This window comes from Archocentrus centrarchus, chromosome 3 (assembly GCF_007364275.1).
Source record: "Archocentrus centrarchus isolate MPI-CPG fArcCen1 chromosome 3, fArcCen1, whole genome shotgun sequence".
Taxonomy (NCBI): domain Eukaryota; kingdom Metazoa; phylum Chordata; class Actinopteri; order Cichliformes; family Cichlidae; genus Archocentrus; species Archocentrus centrarchus.
Genome location: NC_044348.1, coordinates 18,129,821 through 18,150,140, shown reverse-complemented (window position 1 = coordinate 18,150,140; position 20,320 = coordinate 18,129,821). Strand labels below are relative to the sequence as shown.

General features: G+C 42.3%; 2 protein-coding genes across 2 annotated transcripts; both read right to left on the bottom strand.

Annotated features, from left to right (window-relative positions):
- Nucleotides 1-1,071: 1,071 nt before the first annotated feature.
- On the bottom strand, nt 1,072-8,769 carry ogfod1 (2-oxoglutarate and iron-dependent oxygenase domain containing 1). Its single transcript, XM_030724489.1, has 13 exons — nt 8,528-8,769; nt 7,203-7,348; nt 7,073-7,119; nt 4,570-4,670; nt 4,379-4,495; nt 4,200-4,291; nt 3,954-4,082; nt 2,597-2,710; nt 2,156-2,235; nt 1,842-2,083; nt 1,488-1,616; nt 1,351-1,409; nt 1,072-1,250 (listed from the first exon to the last, which is right to left on the bottom strand). Exons 1-13 carry the CDS (start codon nt 8,694-8,696, stop codon nt 1,089-1,091), a joined length of 1,587 nt encoding a protein of 528 aa, XP_030580349.1. The 5' UTR covers nt 8,697-8,769; the 3' UTR covers nt 1,072-1,088.
- Nucleotides 8,770-10,942: 2,173 nt separating this feature from the next.
- nudt21 (nudix hydrolase 21) lies at nt 10,943-18,740 on the bottom strand. The gene is given in 11 exon segments (XM_030722658.1): nt 10,943-11,284; nt 13,176-13,272; nt 13,275-13,289; nt 13,423-13,498; nt 16,776-16,796; nt 16,798-16,866; nt 16,943-16,996; nt 16,999-17,008; nt 17,100-17,300; nt 18,427-18,502; nt 18,505-18,740. Coding segments are annotated over 11 exon segments (678 nt in total). The 5' UTR covers nt 18,542-18,740; the 3' UTR covers nt 10,943-11,262.
- Nucleotides 18,741-20,320: the final 1,580 nt, after the last annotated feature.

The window sequence follows — 20,320 nt, the reverse complement described above, 5'->3', positions numbered from 1 at the left end:
TCTTGACAGAGAACTGAACAAAAGGCAGCCAACATCCAACTGTTTCTTGCCTAATATACTCTATTTCCATGCATGTTTGCTCAAGTTTCAATAAATCACTGCACCTACTTCCCATTTTCATAGCAAAATATAAAGAAATAATGGGTGGTTTGCACAGGACTGCAACTTTTTATTTTTGGAGGTATAGACAACATGATTTCTGCATCACTGGACTTTAAAAAAAATTTTTTTTAAATCCAAAAATAACCTTTCAGTATATTGCAACTTAAATGTTGTGCAAAGGAACCACACCAGTGTTCTTCTTCCAGGCAAATACAGGTCAGTTTTTTTTTTTCTTCAAACCAGATAATGAACATGTTTAATCAAAGCTTTGTCATGGTTTCCAGGCTGAATGACATATTGTACCCAAAGAGTGGACAACAGTGGGCTTTAAAGTATGCTTTCTCTCATTTGAAGGGTGTCAGAAGCCTTCCCAATCAGCAGCAAATGTATATAAACCCTGCAAAGGTAGCGCACGCGCGCGCGCGCACACACACACACACACACACACACACACACACACACACACACACACACACACACACACACACACACACACACCCATGTCCCATTCCCTGCTGGCAAACTTATAATTTGGAATCTTGTACCTTTACTCCAGCCAATCAGGTGGAAGTAATACACCTAAATGTTGGATGTCCACTGCTTAATAGGAAGATGAATCAGCTCCCACTGGTGAAAGACTTGGGAAACATAACAGCATGCACTACAAGACAGTGTAAAAGATGAATTTTTGAAACTGGATGTAATGAGCAACGGATGGATTTGAGTGTGACACTGAGGCTTACCACACCATCATTTGTTAACAACTTGGTGACATCACACCACTCAAAAAGCAGCTTTCCACTGCAAAGGCTGCTTTGGTTTACATTATATAGCAGGCTGACTGTAAGCAAGACTGTAACCCCTGAATTTTTCCTAGTGAGGGGACTAAAGTGTAGCCATATGAGTGGAGTCCATTGGGGCCAGTGTGAATGCAAATGCATGCAAAATGATGTTAAAACCCCACATGTATGTAGTAAAATACATATTTATTCATAGTAGACAAAAGAAAAGTCATAAAACTCTCTACAAGTAGAGCTGTCAGCAGAGTCAGAAGTGCTTTTGTGGTTGACGTGTTTGACGAACTTGAGGGTCTCCTTGTCTCTGTAGACGAGGGCGAGGGAATTGTCCTCCGGGTAGATGGTCAGAAGCTGTAATGAGGGAGGGAAGAAAGCAGTGATGATAACTGTCAAAGCATCATCCACACATGTACGCACATCCACACATTATTTCACAGTAATCAACGCTCACCTCCTCATCCTCTTCATTAGCAACATAAAACGTGAAGCCACCAAACTCTGACTGCCAGCCTATGAGAGAAAATTAAAAGTCCTGTAACAATCACACTGGTGTCTCACAGTTTGTTCTCTCACTGTGTGTAAACTCACCTGCGCAGCCAAAAGGCAAAACAAGGTCTAAAGCGTACTCTGCCCGCGCTGCCTCGCCATCATGCAACAGAGTGTAGCTGCCATGAGACCATCGACGCACTTCTCCACAACATACAGGTGTGCTCGGCTCTGAAAATACATGCAGGTCAAAACATGAAAACTGGGCACTCGGGCAGTTCAGTGGTGGAACAGGTGACTACATGCATATGTCGCGTTGCGGTGCAGGCAGCGCAGGTTTGACTCCCGGCCTTTCGCCGATTTGCCTGCGTGTCTTCCCCTCTCTTTCCCCTGTTTCCTGTCCCTCTACACTGCCAATAAAGCCACTGTGGCCAAAAACCACTCGCCCTAACACACCTTTCTCTCTGCTCGCATTTGCTGAGGATGATTTGTTCGAAGACCCAGTGGCTTCTCCATCCTCTTCCTCCTTTTTATCCTTCTCTTCATCGTTATTTTCTTCATCATCAGCCGGACAAAGGTAGTGCAGTCGAAGGCCAGTAAAGTTGGAGAGGAGCAGGAAGAACGCTTCTGAATGAAGCAGCTCCCAGCATGCACTCACACACTGAGGCAGGGAGTCTAGAGCTGCTACTTCATAGCATCTGAAAGCACACAGATAATCAGTCAGAGGTCTCTAATACAGAATGCTATTTTAATAAGTCAAACATACCCACCTCTTATTGGGTGGACCTCTCTTCGTCCACTGAATCTGAGAGAGCCAAAGCGCTTCACTCACTTCCTTGAACTTCTCCTCCTGAAGACAAACACTTAATCACTCAGCTGGAACAAATGAACACAGGAAAGGCACAGAGAAAAATCCATGACAATGCTGGTGCAGTGCCAGTTCTGCTCTGGTGCATTTTGAGAAGAACCGCAAATACAACACTGGTGACTTTTTGATGACGCAGTGCTATGTAGCTCAAATTGAGGTACTTTCTGTGGACAGAAAATCATGTGTGCTTCATCTGCAAGCCATCTGTGAATCAGCAGTTCCAACTTTGGGAACTACATTTTTGTGGTGCAGTGCCTGTTTGGGTTTTTGGTAGTAGGGCCTGGAAACTGTTCTGGATAAGGCAGCAGCACTGCTTCAGTGGAAATTAGTTTTTAGAAGTTACCTTGAGAAATCCTTTGAGTTGAATTTCAGAGCTGTCTTCAAACTCCTCCTGAATCTGCTCTTGATAAGAAATGTCCAAATAAAGAGGATTGATCCACTCCAGCAGCAATGTTTCCTGCCACGAGCACAAACACAGCAAACACATGAGCAGGAAAGCAGGCTGTCCAACAAAGGAATAATTTGACAAGAAAAAATGAACCGAGGCTCACATCTGTCTGACAAAGATGGAGCTGGAGCCTGGAGATAGCTAGCTTAGCATACAGAGCCTCCATAAAACTTTAATATACACTCACCAAGCACCTCATTAGGTATACCAGCTCAACACCTCATTTATGCAAATTTCTAATCAGCCAATCACATGGTAGCAACTCAGTGCATTTAGGCATGCAGACATGGTCAAGATGGCCTGCTGCAATTCAACCTGAGCATCAGAATGAGGAAAAATGAGTCACAGTGAACGTGGCATGGCTGTTGGTGCCAGACAGGCTGGTATTTCAAACTGCTGAACTGCTGAGATTTTCCCCAAACAACCATCTCCAGGATTTACAGAGAATGGTTCCAAAAAAAAAAGAAAAGAAAATACCCAGTGATCAGCAGTTCTCTGGATGAAAATATTTTGTTGACACTGGAGGTGAGAGGAGAGCAGATAACCACTCTTTACAACAGGGGTATGCAGAAGAGCATCTCTGAATGCACCACATGTAAGACCTTGAAGCAGCAGCAGACCACACTGGGTGCCACTCCTATCACACCAGGAAACTGAGGCTACAGTTTTGCCTGATGCCTGCTTCCAGCAGGACAGTGTACCATGTCACAAAGCTCAGACCATCAAACTGGTTTCTTGAACATGACAATCAGTTCAATGTACTCAAATAACCTTCACATTCACCAGAGCTCAATCCGGTAGAGCACCTTTGGATGTGATGGAACAGGAGATACACATCATGGATGTACGGCCATCAAACCTGCAGCAAATCTGATGCTGTAGTGTCAAAATGGACCAAAATCTATAAGGAATGTTTTCAACACCATGTTGAATCTGTGCTATGAAGAATTAAAGTAGTTCTGAAGGCAAAAGGGGGACCAACCCAGTACTAGCGAGGTGTACCCAATAAGTGCCCAGTGAGTGTGCATTTTACAAAGAAGGATAGCTGTTTCCTCCTGTTTCCAGTCTTTATGCTAAGCTATCAGATGTCTCCAGCTGTACACTGAGTCATACCAATTATCTGTTAGATGGTATTCTAACTGTGCGGCAGCAGTGCTAATCACCACGCCACCGTGCTGCCTATTTATCAAACAAAGCTGATAAAAATGATTCCCCCAAAATTTTGAGCCATCCCTGTGAAGACAGCACCCACATCTCTCGGTAAGTGTGGATTCCTCTGGATGGTGGGCTCTACGTGGCGAGGATGACGTTCCAAAGAAGGTCCGTGAAACCAGCCGCTCAGAGACAGGCGACACTTATCCTGTGACAAAACTTCAGACACCTACCAAAAAAAAAAAAAAAAAAAAAAAAAAAAAACACAGCACATGTTCTGAATTTCCAACCACAGCCTTGTCGTTGATATATAGAAGAAATCAAAAACAAGAATCTTTATCCTTACTTGATGAAAGGAGACAGGAGAAACTTCAAAGAGGACGAGTGTGTTCCAAGAGGGTACGAGGGACTTCACTATGCTCTGTGGCTGGAAACAACCTGATGACAAAGATTAAATACACACTTCACTTCTGTTGTCTGAATGAAGATGAACACACACGAACACACACACAGGGGGACACTCACTGTCTGTTGTGTATAGATCGAGGGTTCCCCCATCGCTGCTCTGCCACGGAGGCACAAGATACAAAATGAAAGCCACGCGCCTCCCCTCCAACTCATCATCATGACACAAAAGAACATCTAAAAAGGAGGACAGACAATAAATAAAACAGAATCTCAAAAATATAACAGCCTTTCCTGCTGGCTAATCTCACCTGTGTATTCATATTTAGCACAAGAAATATCCACTGTGGGCTCCAGCTCAACCCCCAGCACCTCTCCGAGCCAGGACCGGAAACGCCCAAACAGTGCTGCCCTATAGACGGCGATACAGAAACGAGCGTACTGTGAAAACACAGTACGCAACTCACCATGCAGACAGATTGTTTAGCTACCTGAAAGCCCTCTGTGACATTTTGTTATGACATAAATAATAGATGACCACAGAGGGAGGCCGTTACTGTGTTTTTAATTACCGTATTTATTCCCCACTGCTGCATTTCTTCAGCAGGTGAAGCACCATACAATCACAAATATATATTTAGATGCATTTAGCACATGTAACACATTCACTGCAGACAGCTTGTCATAATTATGACAAGAAAACAGCACATTATTTCCTTAAAGAAAGGTTTGCATACGATTGTGTTCTCTCTGTAATATATGGAGTCTCTGATTGGACACAGCTGATACTCTCCTTGATTTACTCACCAAGATTCAAATTTTTCTTGGACTTGTCTCAAACACTGAACCTCTTGGCAGTCATTTCCAGCATCTACTCTGCTCCAAAGACTTTGAGCCTTGTGTTCACTGCCAGCCTCAGCGCTGTAGTGAAGAGTGAAGAAGAAACTACCTCTCTGTTTTGACTTACCAAACAGTCCAAATATTCTCTGACTTTCAGTCAACAGCACTAAATGCAGCATCCTAATTAGGATGGCAGCTGCAATCTCTGGCTCCACCTGGTGGACCTGATAAACCCCAGAATGTGTCTCTATTGTCCTTCCATGCTCCACACAAACACTTAAAGTCAAGAATGTCAGCGTGGACGTGGAAATGAGCACGAAAGGCCCTCTCTCACTGTCTCAGTAGATCTGTGAGCCAGCATGTACAATGCCAGGACCCTGAAGGTGGCTCACTTAATGTAGTCCTCATTAATCTTCCTGCTTTGACATGCCAAAATACCTGCTATAAAAAGGATCTATGACTTCAAAAAGAGGAAATGTTTTGTTAGATAGGAAATATTGATTGCAGCATACACTGATTAGCCACAACATTAAAACCACCTGCCGAACATGGTGCAGATCTGCCTTGTGCCACCAAACTACTCAACCTGACCTATCAGAGGCATTTCCTCCACAAAGCCTGTGTGAAGATGAAGCCTGAAGGTACTCTGTAAGCTGTGAGGTGGAGCCTCCATCGATCAGCATGGACACTGAGCATGCTCTGTGTGTTCTGATACGTTTCTATAGTGAGCAGCATTCAGGTTGAAGGGTCAGAAAACATAAGGCGTGAGCACCCAAGTTCAGTTCACCTGTTCACCTTTTTTTGACCACATTTGGTAGTTACTATCTAGGTCTGTGCAATTACAATTTGTGTGTCTATCAATTGTTAAACAATCTTAATGAAGATAAAACAATTATTGTGCCACATTTTGTTCAATGTTTGAGTTTCTTCTTTTAGTATGCCCTTTTCCAGAGTATCATCCACCTCCATCTCAACCCATCCCTAGCATCCTCCTCTGTCACGCCAACCCCCTGTATGTCCTCCTCCATTACATCCATGAACCTCCTCTGTGGTCTTCCTCTTTTCCTCCTGCCTGGCAGCTCCATCTTCAACATCCTTTGTCCAATATGTCCACTATCCCTGCTCTGTACATGTCCAAACCATCTCAGCCTTGTCTCTCTAACTTTGTCTCCAAACCACTCAACCTGAGCTGTCCCTCTGATGTACTCATTTCTAATCCTATACATCCTGGTTACTCTCAATGAAAACCTTAATCTCTTCAGCTCTGCCACCTCCCATCTTTTTGTCAGTGCCACCGTCTCCAAACCATACATCATAGCAGGTCTCACTGCAATCTTATAGACCTTCTCTTTTTTACATTCACTTCTCCACAGGAGTCCAAATTCACTTTCTGCTAGGTCACCACTTTATCACAGGGCTAACACACAGAAAGACAACAATACACACCAATTAACATAACATGCATGCCTTTGCAATGTGGGTGGAAGCCTGGAGAAAGCCCTCACAGGTGCAGGGAGAACATAAAAACTCCAAACTGAAGGGCCCCAGCTGAGCGATGGATTTGAACCCAGGACCTTCTTGCTGTGAGGTGACTATCCACTGCATCACTGTGCTGCCTCCATTTACTTATTTAGTTTACTATGTGGAATTATAATTAAAGGTCAAAGAAATCCACTTCTTTAAAAACCAACTCACTTTTTTTTTTTTTTTTTTTTTAAATCCATTATTTTTCCAAATTTTTCAAGTAACCATGATCTAAATATTGCCTGGAATGATTCTGAGTGATTTCTGCCATAATCAAGCAGTCTTTGTCCTAACTTATGCATACAGAGATACGCAGTAAGACCTACAGTTTTGGCCAGATGCTCTAACCCAGTCAAACCTAACCCTTATCTAAATCACTCCAGCATCCTCGTGACCCCGTAAAGGATGAGCGGAAGAGAATGGATGGATGAATTCAAACTACTTTGTTACCTCAGTCCTGCGATATGCGGCTCTGCTCTTTTCTTCAAGTCATCTGACTGTTTGGGAACAGCAAGATTAATAATAAGCCACCAACACAGACTCTGGAATAAATCAGTGTGAAGATGAGTCCAATAACCACCTGTTTAAATTTGTACAGATCATTTGACTTTTCATGGAAGTTGAGCTCCAGCAGCTCTTTCTGGAGGTTTTCTACAAAGGTTTGGCTGCTGATGAAGTTTTTGATGATGCAGTGAGGAAAAGGGTGGCAGTCCAACTCCAGATCGCCTGCACAGCAATTACACACAAAAAGGAAACTGTTCAACATAAACACCAAAGTTAAGGACAAATCCAAACAAGCATTTAGCAACATACACTCCCCTCCAAAAGTATTGGAACAGTGAGGCCAACCCCTTTATTTTTGTTGCAGGCTGAAAGCATTTGGGTTTGACATAAAAAGATGAAGTGCTCTGGTTTTCATGTTGGTTACTCCTCTAACTATAAATGCACAGTCTGCACAGGCAAAAACCCTCTGAAACTGAGCACAGACATTCAGCAGTATTTATTGTTTGAATAATCAATGCAACAAGAAACACCTGGGCAACAAGACACCTGTCGGTCACATGTTCCAATAATTTGCTCACAAGAAAAATGGGTGAGTTCAGACAAAAGGCACTTTCTTCTAAACTTTGTATCAGATTCAGTTGTAAATACCTGGAAATAAAAGCTGAGATTTTGATCGTTTGTTCTTCAAATAGAAATGTTTTCAATCTACAGCAAAAATAAAGAGATTAGCCTCATTGTTCCAGTAATTTTTGAGGGGAGTGTATGATTTGATGGGTGATCTGTCACAGCAGAAAGAGACAATATCCGGGGCAAACTTAGTTTATTAAATATACATTATTAAATATACACCTCCATAAATGCTTTCCTGATGGCTTTAACAAGCTCAATCGCTGCTTAAAACAAAGTACTTTTTATGAATTATGGTCGTTATCAGAGTCAGAAAAGAAGGATTACCCAGGACACGCTCACAGCGTGCACCGTCCTCGATCTCAAAGTCAGATCCACCTCTCAAAAATACTCCGCTTATGCCTTGATAAACAGACTCCATGTCAAAAGTCACCGTGGCATATAATATAGACTGTATAAAAAGATGTAGTATAAGTTCCCACACGGGTTCGACCACAACTCTGGGGAGGGGGCATAAAATTTCTGGGGGGGACCTCAGCCCGCACCTGTTAGTATAAAGTGTTACAGTAGGAAATGTTTCTATTGTGTTTTTATTATTTCCTGTAGTGTCCATTCTACTCTGCGTAAAGTACATGTGATATCAGAGAGGTTTAATCAAAGTTTTCTAACACTCCAACAACAGTCACTTCGTGCCTGTAGGTCTCTGTGGCTGTCTGAGACTCATAAAAAAGGTTTCAGGTGAATGTCTGAAGCTGAACCTCTGCCCTCACTGACCGTGCTTGTAGGACGCCCTGCAGCTCCACGCCTCCTGCACGGCTCTCTTCACCTGTTCCTCTTCTACGGCTGCGCAGAGCTCCGCGGGCTCCTCGCGGCTCTCTTTCTTTTCCTTCTTCTTCTTCCTCTCTGTGCTGCTGCACTCATCCTGAGGCCGTTTGGAGGCCATCACAGAAACTGACACGAACTTTGAGGAGATCTTTCAAAACACGCGTGGACACGGCCCCACACTATACGCCGCGTCGCGGATAAATGACGTTATTCACGTTGCCGTTATTAATGCCCCGAGTACAGACTGTCAGGCAGCACTGAAACCCTGACAATATTTACATACGAATTCAACTTTCAGGCTTTTCGCTTTGCTATAATTTTACCTCTGTAGCTTTAGAAGGATTAGGGAATAAATATATTTTACAGCAGGTAAGAAAAACTATTAAAGATACAGACTTTCGAGGCCCGGAAAGGATCACATACAGATAACCTGTCTCTGCTGAAAGCTAAAATTAAATTGAACCAAAAAAGATTGGTCTTTTTTAGGATGGGCGGGATCGGGCAGCACAGTGGAGCGGTGGATATAGTAAATGTGTAGTATTCATTTCATGGTTTAGCAACATTTGTTTAAATGTTTAGTAATAAATATAAAGTTTACATTTTTTTTTATTATAGGTTTGTTTTTTCCAAAAATAATAAATATTCAGGAACACTGTACATGTATTCAAATTGTTATGTATTTAAATGATTATAACATGTTACTGTAATGTAAATAAAGTCATAATAAAATAAAGATAAAATTAATTATGGAGTCAACTTGAAAAAAAGGCAGATGTGAAATGTAAAAGTGATATCAGTGAACAAATGTGACCTGATATTTGGATGCAAACTATAATGCAATATTTAGAATCCCCATATAGCAGTATAATTTCCTAAATGTTGCCAATGCAAACAAAGGGAGTAGAATTTTAAGCAGAGTTTTAAAGATAAGGCATTTTATCAAAGTTTGACCTTATTGGTAGTGTGGTCAGAGGTCCACATTACCAAAAACAACCTCCCTGGCAGAGGTCACTAGTTAAAATATGTATATGGGTTCTCAGTTTTAAACATTTGAAATTAAGGCAGCTGAACAAATTTCAGTTCATGAAGACATTTCAGCTCTCAACTGAGAGGCTTCTTCAGCTCTAAAAACTGATGGAGTCCCAGGTATTTAACCCCTGGGGAGGTTGCCCCTTCAGAGTTGCTCCTGAGAGTCACTGACCCAACCTGTAATCCAAAAAGTGAACATTAGCATCTTGAAAGAGCGTCTTTTCTCCTTTAGGTGTCTTGCCGTCGAGCTGGCTGTCCTGTGTTGTTTCATGCATGTTCACATTTTGGAGCAAGAACACAGACGGTCTGAAGAAGATTAAAGGAGTCCATCTGTGCCCGCTCTGAATGACCATCATTTAACAGAAGTGGTGGCCTATGACACCGGAGATCCCTTCCTAAAAGATTCAGCCCCCACTCGCACCTTGACCCCGTGTCCTAAATAATTCATATGATGACATGATGGAGCAATGTCTCACAAAAGGACTGACACTTGGCCCCTGTGATGGTAAGGACCCAGGTCTGTAATAATACCTTGGTTCATGTGATCCTGAACAACTCTCAGGACCACCTCCAAGAGGACAACACCTCTAGGGGTTAAATATCTGAGACTCTCCATCAGAAGTGTTTTGAATTCAGCCTGCCGAAGTTTGATAATTTTCATTTCTATCAAACGATGTAGCATCGTTTCATTCCTAACACATTACCCAGTCCATATCAGTATAAATATCCAGCATATTTTTTTCCCCACATCTGATGCGTTTTCAAAGTGTTCAGAGCATCGTGTTCTCAGATTCAGTCACATGCATCAAACCTCACTGGAAGGTATTTCATCAGTCAGCAGCATCATTCTCCTGAACATAGAGCAAATACAATCAAAGAGCTGAGGAGGAGGAACATCCTCAAGTACCCGAGCCAGTCTGCTGACCTGAATTCAAATGAGACCCCACAACTAACAAGCACTGGATGTGGCTGTAGAGAAGCCTGGGAGAACATTCCCAGCTGTGTGCTGAAAACTCTAGGCAATCACTGACTGCAAAGAATTTTCGCCAGACATTAATCACGATGATTGATTTGACTTTGACTTCCTGATGACTCTGGAGCCTCAAAAACAGTGTTGTATCTCCCAGACATTTCTGTCTAACCTCCTTAAATCAGACCTCAGATTTTAATGTCACCAGTAATGTAAGGTAACAAACCTAAAAAGCACAAGTCAGTCACACGCACACCTGCTTTTTGCACTTTATAAAAACGTACTCAAAAGACTGCTTTATTAAAAAAAAAAAGAAAAGAAAAGAAAGAAAAAACACGGCATCGTTACAGGTTAAAACAGGAAAGTCAATGTTGCAGTTTGTTTAATCAAACACTGGCCTCTGACAAAAAGGACATAAAATCAGATTTGTAACGCACTAGAATTCAGACCTACAAAAACTAGCACTTTGTAAAGATTAAAAAGAAAAAAAAAACAAAAACACTCGGACATTTTCATAGTCTTATTACAACAGTATAAACACCCTTCTGGTCTGCAGATATACCTGACATGACAAGCATTTGTTTTGTGAAAGATGGCGCAGAGGTGGAAGTCTTTTTCACCACACAGTTTCTGAAAGAGGGGCCGCACTCACAGAGACAGCCGCGCGTACTTCTTATCACTCAAGTTAGTTGTAGATGAAGTTAAACCTGTAAAGAAAAACAGTGATTATAAGAAATTAACAGGAGTTGGAAGCTCATGTTAACAAACAGCTACTTTGATGATTAAAAGAATCTTTTAATCATCAATCCAAGACTATTTTTTATATTTCCAATGTTAACTTCCTGCTCGTTTTACTGATTTTGCTTTGTAATACACCCTCTGGAAACAAGATTAATGTGGCTCTGCTTTAACCTGGCTAGTTCACCATGCTAACGTGCTGTGTTATGCTCAAAGTTTCAGTTTAATATCGCCAGGAAAAGCCACATTTTCACTGATTCTATTATCTGCATGTGCTTTAAGTACGATATAAGCTCTGTCCCAAATCAGTGGCCGCATAATTCGAAGACCACATTGATTACATCACAGCGGGATGCCGAGTGCTGTTCTGTTCCGAAGGCTCCTTCGAATGCAACCCACAAATGTGTCCTCCTTTTCCCGGGCTTTTAAGGATACATCAGGTATATCCTTCGCAGCCCACCCCGTCCCAAGATTCATTGCATGCCACCGGCTGTGGGATATTCACTAGTGTGTCACTAGTGCAATGGTTGCTAGGCAACAGGGGCAATACGTGAGAGGATAGACCGTCTCATTTAGCAGCCGCTCCTGGTTGGCCTTTGAAGGAAGCAGCCGCTGAATTGGGATGTGGCTACACATTTTCTGCTTAAGAAACATTATTTTATATATATATATATATATATATATATATATATATATATATATATATATATATATATATATATATATATATATATATATATATATATATATATATATATATATATGCATGCAACCTGTTGAGCCACGCTTCACTAACACCACCAAATAAAGCTCTGCTGTAAGGTTATTGCAGCATCGCCTTGTGACTAGAATTTGTATTCAGTTAGTGATGCAGAAAAGTTTCTCATCTTGCCTTTTATGCTTTGAAAATTCCAGCTACTAGGACAATCAGTTCCATATTGACTTTGATCTGACGTCTCCTTTATTATGCTATGGGAGACTTAACATTTAAATGTATGAAATTTTACAGTTTCAGTGCTCGAATGTGCAGCTATTACGATAAGGGCCCATTATGGTCACCGCCTTGGTTGTGTGGTATGCAAACACTGTCATACAATTTATACTGGCGCTGAGACCGTGGGCGTTTGCTGCAGACAAAACCTCTACAAAGTTTATTCCCCCAAAGGTTTCTCCACAAAGTCTCATCTCTTCAAGCTAGTGCAATATCTCTCTCTGGATAATCTAGGAATCTCTGAAGCTTTCTGCATTGATACGTCATTCAAAAGGCGGTAAAAATTAACACAATCGTACACTTGTATCTTCAACGCTACCACAGCACCCACGTGAGGTTATAAAACTTGAAAGATGCATGACCGGCTTGTGCCAGTGGATATGACGTCACTTTTAATGTGTGCTGCCATTTGGTGACAACAGCAGGTACAGTGGGCCCTTAAGAAATAAAGTGCAACAGTGAGAGCACACTTGAGTGGTAAAATGTATATACCAACTGAAGAATTCACAAAAATGATGATCTTCTGCAACATCACGCTCGTCTTATTTGCAGGAATAGTGTTCCACTTCGCTCTTATATATTTTATCACCCATCATGCTGATAATGTCTCTGACTGGAGTACACTTGTGCGCATCTTTTATGTAACAGCACACAAAGCCTAAAGTAGAAAGCGTGGGTTAACAAAGACAGCTGATGACCACTGTCACGATACCCGTTATCTCTGACTGGGGTTTTAGGTTTTGTTGAGCCAGGTACCACAACAAAAAAAAAAAGCCTGCTCCAAGGAATCACTGCGGCACCCAAAAACAACATTTCAGTTCTACTATTCTATTTTCTGACAAAACACATGCAAAAGTCCTCTACATTACCTGCTCAGTAGCTGTGGTAAACTGGAAATGATTGGTCCATACCCAGGAGCATTGTCATACAGTTCAAACAACGGTGCAGCCACCAGTTTATAGTTTTGGGCACGGCGAACAGCGCTGTACAAATAAAACCCAGATTTCAAAACAACCAAAGAAACATATCAACATCTGCACTTATTTTAATTATGCATCTGTTATGTGTTTTATCACACACCAAGGCAACTTTAAAGTACTGTTGTGATACACTAACCTTTTTCCTGCAGCTGGACCAGGAACAGCTTCTTATGCTCCTTAGGTTTAGTGATGTGAGCTGGAATATAGGGATACTGCAGGGCAAACAACTTCAGATTAGTTCACATTAGGATGCAGATGTAACATGACTGAAACATAATGGTAATATGGCATTTAATTCTGGATTTATGTAGGGCTGCAGCTATTGCTTATTTTAGTAATTAAGTATTCTAGCGATTATTCCATCAACTAATCGGATACAAATTTTTTGTTATATTATTGAGCAATAAAAAAAAAAAAAAAGCAAAAACTGAGCTAATAATTGATTTCTATATTAGAAATTGCAACATTTTAATAGTTTAACCGCATACAACATCTGTCAAAAGAACTAAAGCCTTTCATTGTATTTAGTTGGCATATTAAAAATCAGATTTTTTTAAAAGAAAATATTTTTTTAAATGCAAAAATATTAATCACAAGTACAATAATGTCAAATACAATAAAGTATACATACAACCTAAAATAAGGCATATAATAAAATAGCCTTTATGCTCCTCTTGGAAGGCTTTCTTACATGTTTTGGTGTATTTTTATTTACAATTTACAAAAATCCTACAGAACCAACACAAACCTTTAAGACAGATACATGTGCACAACACCATGCCTGTAAGATTTGTAAAAAGGGGGAAACTCCCAAGAAGCTACTTTAGCTTATACAGGGACCCCAGGAACAAAAAACATTACATTACAAGAACAATACAGTTAATCCATACCCCCCACACTAAGATCAAGTCAAAACATTATTGTTATTTCATCATCAGAGTTCTGACAGTGCTGTATCTCCTGGATGAGGTAGATTTGCTGTGTGTTTGTGTATGTGTGTGTCTGCATGTTTAAGTGTGCTAATGAATAAGTGAGTATGTGTGTGGTTGTAAGCCCTTAAATGATCTTGTGGTGGCTGCAATGAAGCAAAGTGAGCATATCAGCATTCTCAGTACTGAGGTTTGTCCGGTGCTTTGATGCAACATTTCCTGCTGCATAAAACAGATGTTCTGATGGCGTACATGTTAAAAATTAATGTTAATAATATAGTGTCCATCCCAGCAGCCCCAGGCCCCATGTATATTTTCACTGACCTACAGAGAAATTTTAAAAATATTTTTAAATATTTTATTTGATATGAATCTAAATCCACAAAATAATGTTTCTAAAGCCTTGAAATAAATATGGTCTCATATACACCATGCCCCCCTTTAGACTCACCCCTGCTTATTGCAGGTATCACTGCTGCAGGACGGCAGCCATCAGCAAGCTGCACAGTTTAAACATTGTATCAGACTAAGTTAACCGTCCATCTGCACATTTTATTTTAACTTATGTATCTTTACTGTAGATTTTTGCTGTGTAGAATAAACGGTGGTGGATGGGAGCAGCTACAAAGTTTGCTTTTCTTCACATTGGCGCTTGCTGATCAGGGGGTTTGATGACGGACGCCCTCCAGCTGTTTCTCAGTAATTGTTTTAATGGTGGTTACAGGAACAAGCGCTGCCATTTTGGAAGCTAGAAAAACATTTTCTTTCACTCAACATGAGCCATCCCAGCCATCTCGGTAACAGTTCCACCTCTTTGCTCTTCACTGTGTAAGTGTAGAGAAACTCAGACTCCACCTTAAACTGCAGTTGTATTGTCAGTCCTTTTGTTGAAAAACTGGGGCTTACATGGGTTTAATGCTGTAATACTTTTTATTCACACGCATGCCCCTAAATATATTTCTGTTGCAGGTCTATGAATGTCACTGTAATTTTGAGCTTTTAAGCATTTAATTCAGGCTTAGGTGCATAAGCCTGAATTATTTTTGGAGTTTTCTAATCCACACGGGGTCAAAAGTATACATACAAGCTCAAAAATATAGATTTTCAGTAGGGTTGAGGTCGGGGATTTTGGAACGCCATTCCAGAAGCTTAATGTTAGCCTGCTTCGTCCTTCCAAAACCAGTTTTGATGTGTGTTTGGGATCACTGTCCTGTTGGAACTCCCAATTGTGTCCAAGTTTGAACCATCTAGCTGTTGATTTGAGGTGAATTTGACGAATTTGGAGTTAGTCCTCCTTCATTATTCCACCCACTCTGTGCAATGTACCAGTGCCACTGCCAGCAAAACAGCCCCAGAGCATGAAGCTATCACCACCATGTTTAATAGCTGGGACAGTGTTTGTACAGGTTTAAAACCCTCGCCTTTACTCCTCCAAACATACCTCTTGTCCATCCATCCTGAAAACAATGCCTTGTCATTGTGGCCAAACACCTCAATCTTTGTCTCATCTGACCACAAAACTTTTCTCCATTTGGCTTGTCCATGTGGGCAGCTGCAAATTTCAGTCAAGCCTGAAGATGTCAGTTTTGGAGCAGGGACTTCTTTCTTGAGGAGCACCCTCTCAGTCCACAGACATGTCAAACTTCCTTCGCAGCAGTTTCCAGTTCATGACAGGCTTGAGCCTTGGTGGTTCCTGGGTTGGTCCTGAATATCCTAATTTCCTCTTATCCAAGGGTAACAGTTTGGGTCTTCTTCCAGACCTTGGCAAAGTGGTGACATGTCCTTGTACTTGCATACAGCTGTTTGAACTGATGATCTTAAAATCTGCAGTTGTTTAGAAATAGCTCAAAGACACCTTCCCAACTTGCCTAAATCTACAATTCTCCTTAGATCTTCACTGAGTTCCTTGGACTTTCCCATTGTTCTGAGTACTGGTCAGTCCAATGAATGCTGTCAAACAAATCCTTTTTATAGTGGTAAAGAGAAACTATCAGTTGTAGTCAATCATGATCACTAATGAAAAGTTAATAATCCTTGGCCTTGTCAAGTTTCAGCAGCCTTCAGCACCACTTATTAAAATATTTGAGTGTATATATATATTTGAGCCTGTATATATAATTTTGAGCCTGTGCGGATTACAGAAAATTCAAACTTGTGCACCCAGTTCTTGCTTTTTTAAATCATTAAACATGTATTCTGTATAATCATTCCACCCTGGAAAAAGAACAGTTCAAAGAAATCACAAAAAGCCCAAAATTACTATGACATTTATGCCCATGATGAGTGTATGTAAACTTCTGACCACAGCTGTATGTATATTCTTGGATGTAAGGCAATGTTTAAGTCAAGCCTGATGTTGCCTTAAACTTACAGAAGGATTCCCAGTCTCTTCCTCATAGTAAGGATTAAAGTTTTTTTAAATTTAATGCAGGTATCAGATATGTACTCAGTATAGGGTGAATCCAAAGTATCTGTATTGGATCAGAGCCAGAAAATTTTGGTTTGGTGGATCCCCAGTTAAAATATCAAACATCCTTCTGATCATCTACTTTGTACTAACCTGTGGAGGCTCAAAGTTGGGGGCGCCACCAGTTACCGATACAGTCATCGATCACCCAGTCCTGCTTCACCCCATCCTGCCGCCCGAGGATCTAACACCAATCTGAAGTTAATACACTCAAAACAACCATCACAGTGACACTAAATTCAAAGTGTGCCATGAAGTACCTCTGTCATCAGGCGCTTCAGACCCTCCACCTCATCTTCTCCAGGGTTCAAACTCTCCCACCGGGCCTGCAGCAGAGAACCAAACTGTGAGTCACCTGTGCAGCAAAAACCACCTCAGCTTATTCACACAAGGGAGCTCATAACATTAGACACTCACAGTTTGAAAAAAGTTGTGCCGAGCTGGAGAAGTAACACATGAGGCAGTCTGTGTTCATGGACATGAGGACACCCTCCACTGTCCTCCGCCTGCCCCATCTTATCAAACTCTTCCCGCATCCGCTGGAAACCGGGCTGCCACCGAGCTGTCCTTCTCATACGAGGCTCCTTGGTGCCAAATGTGTAGTTGGTGAGGGGGTACCTGACACAAAATTATACACGAGAAGGTAATGTCAGCAGAAACAGAGAGAACCATAGCCGGTCCACACACACACATCCTATAAAATGTAAAGCTGTGGCAAACTTTAGAATAATAGTAATAAAAACGTGCAAGAGTTTTATCTAAGGATCAACACGTTGTTCTCAAAATAATACCCTGATTATTAATTTTCAAGACTGTGTGCAACAAATTACGAATTGTTTCATGTGTTCACATTTAAGAGAGGCTTTACTGTAGTTTTCTTCCTTTGAACCTGAAGAAAACACAGTAGACTTCTAGCATTTTGTTTTTCTCTTCTTGGGGGGGGGGGGGGTACCTATTGGGGGGGGGGGGGGGGGGGGGGGGGGGGGGGGGGGGGGGGGGGGGGGGGGGGGGGGGGGGGGGGGGGGGGGGGGGGGGGGGGGGGGGGGGGGGGGGGGGGGGGGGGGGGGGGGGGGGGGGGGGGGGGGGGGGGGGGGGGGGGGGGGGGGGGGGGGGGGGGGGGGGGGGGGGGGGGGGGGGGGGGGGGGGGGGGGGGGGGGGGGGGGGGGGGGGGGGGGGGGGGGGGGGGGGGGGGGGGGGGGGGGGGGGGGGGGGGGGGGGGGGGGGTGGGTGGGGGGGGGGGGGGGGGGGGGGGGATTCCTGTGTCGTTTTGGATTGTTGTACAAGGTGACACACGTTACCTGACAAACACAAAAAGAAAATAAAAATGTCAGATTCAGTTATTAAAGCTGACTAACTGGTTGCTTTCTTGATTAAGAAAACTGCTTGATGACTCAATTTCAAACGTTAGTAATATAAATATGCCACAATTTCAGCGTTCAACCTCAACACTGATAAGGAGAATAATTAGCTTCAGCGTAACTGAAAACACGACATTTTTAAAATTACATTGCCCGGCTAAAATATCAGTGTTCAGCAGAGATGTTTTCCTCATACTTTTCTTTGAGAGTAACCCTGATAAATCGCTGACAGGAAAGCAGACATCGATCTGCTGAGTATTTCCTTCCTACTGCGGTCACAAACAATTAACTGACTAAGTCCGGCTCCGAGTGCATCCTGGCTGCTCGGTGTGTGCTAATTAACGGGTCCATGCTGGTAGTGAGAGCGGCTGCATGTGCGGACTTACAAGTTGATAGTCCTCTCCAGGGTGAGCGGCTTCGCGGGCCCGTATTTGTTCCCAAACTGGACAGCAGTGCTGCGCGCCAGCCGGCGGCCGAGCGATTAGGAGGCGGGACCGACATCGCTAATGCGTGTTCAGCAACACTAAACCCACCGTGGGGGAAAAAAAAGAGCACCTCCGCTGGGAGCTGGTTATTTACTGTATTATCTGAATAACTTCAGAAACACCGCCGACCCCCCACAACAAACGTCTCCGCCGTCGTTAACCTCGCTCCTTCTCTTCCGGGTGAGGTGCGGCTTTGTGGGGGAACTCTCCGCCAGCGACCCCTGCTGGTCTGGATCTGAGCTCCATCCATTCTTCTTCTGCTTATCTTTTTCAGGGTCTCTTTTGAAGTGTAAATTGTCCGCAAATGACCAGTTTTACCAGAGAAGAGCCAAGATTTAATAAAGAAAGAAAGCTGTATTGTGTAAGAAAGTCAGGAGTTGGAGAGAAGTATGTGAAGTTGGTGCAGGACATGTGACAGATGGGATCAAGGTGGGGGTGGGATTACATCACGGACTGGCTCTGAGCCCCTTCTTGTTTGCCTGGAGATGTGGAGGTATGCTCTGGAGAGAAGAGAAATGAAAGCCATGAAAAACAAAACAGAATGTATGTGTGTGAATGAGAGGGAGACAGGTGCAAGGAACAAAAGTAGTGAAGGTGGATGAGTTTAAATACCTGGGGTCAACCATCCAAAGCAACGGACAGTGCACAAGACAGTTGAAGAAGAGAGTGCAGGCAGAGGGGAGTGGGTGGAGACAAATGTCAGGGGTGATTTGTGACAGAATGATAGCAGCAAGAGGGAAAAGGTTTATAAGATGGTAGTGAGACCTGGTATGTAAGATTTGGAGATGAAAAGACAGGAGGCTGAGCTGGGAGTGGCAGAGCTGAAGATGCTCAGATTTTCATTAGGAGTAACCAGGATGGACAGGATTAACAATGAGTACAACAGAGGGACAGCTCAGGTTGAGTGGCTTAGAGACAAAGTTAGAGAGGCAAGGCTGAGATCGTTTGGACATGTGTAGAGGAGAGATAGTCCATATATTGGGGGAAAAAAACAAATGTTGAAGATGAAGCTGCCAGGCAGGAGGAAAAGAGGAAGACCACAGACCCAGCAAACTTACCCCCTTGGCACCATGTGGTGTGGTAGAGCTGCAAGCTCTGATGCAAAAGAAATCCACATTCAAAAGCTCTGGACAGTCAGATCAAAAGATATATATTAATTTTTTTTCCTCCACATAATAACTGACACATTTACAGTAGTTTTGTCATTGAATGTGTGTATTAAGCACGCCTAAAACAAGGCTCTCTGTATTTAAAACTGTTTCCTTTTGTGCTGCAGACCATTATGGACTTTCTGTGTACCAGCATCATCCAGCCTGAATATCTAATGTTAAAAAAAAACCCTGCAATTGTTCCTCAGCCCAATGCACATGTGCAAAATCTAACAGGTAGCACCAAACCGAGGAAGGAAATTTGTTATGTAGGTTAGCTGGCATGCAAGAGGTGTTCTTCCTGATTAAAAACAAGAAGAACAGATAATCACTGGTTTACCTAGAAACATTTGAAATATGTTTTAACAATACACCAGTCCATGTAACTGCATCCCTCTAACAGAAGTATGGTAAAAGTTTAAAATAATATAAATATCATTTTTGAGCTGTATTCTTAATGTTGGCTCTTAACGTGTTGCATTTGTGATTTTTCTCAAAAGAAAAACAACTGTATGTGACACACAAGTTTTTCTGTTTGACCTTGTTTTGTTGTTACAGACCTAGAAGCTAGAAGTGGATATTTATTTTTACATGATATGAGAAATTCCCTTGTATCTGTTCCAGGTGCTGTGACAGAAGGAGCACTC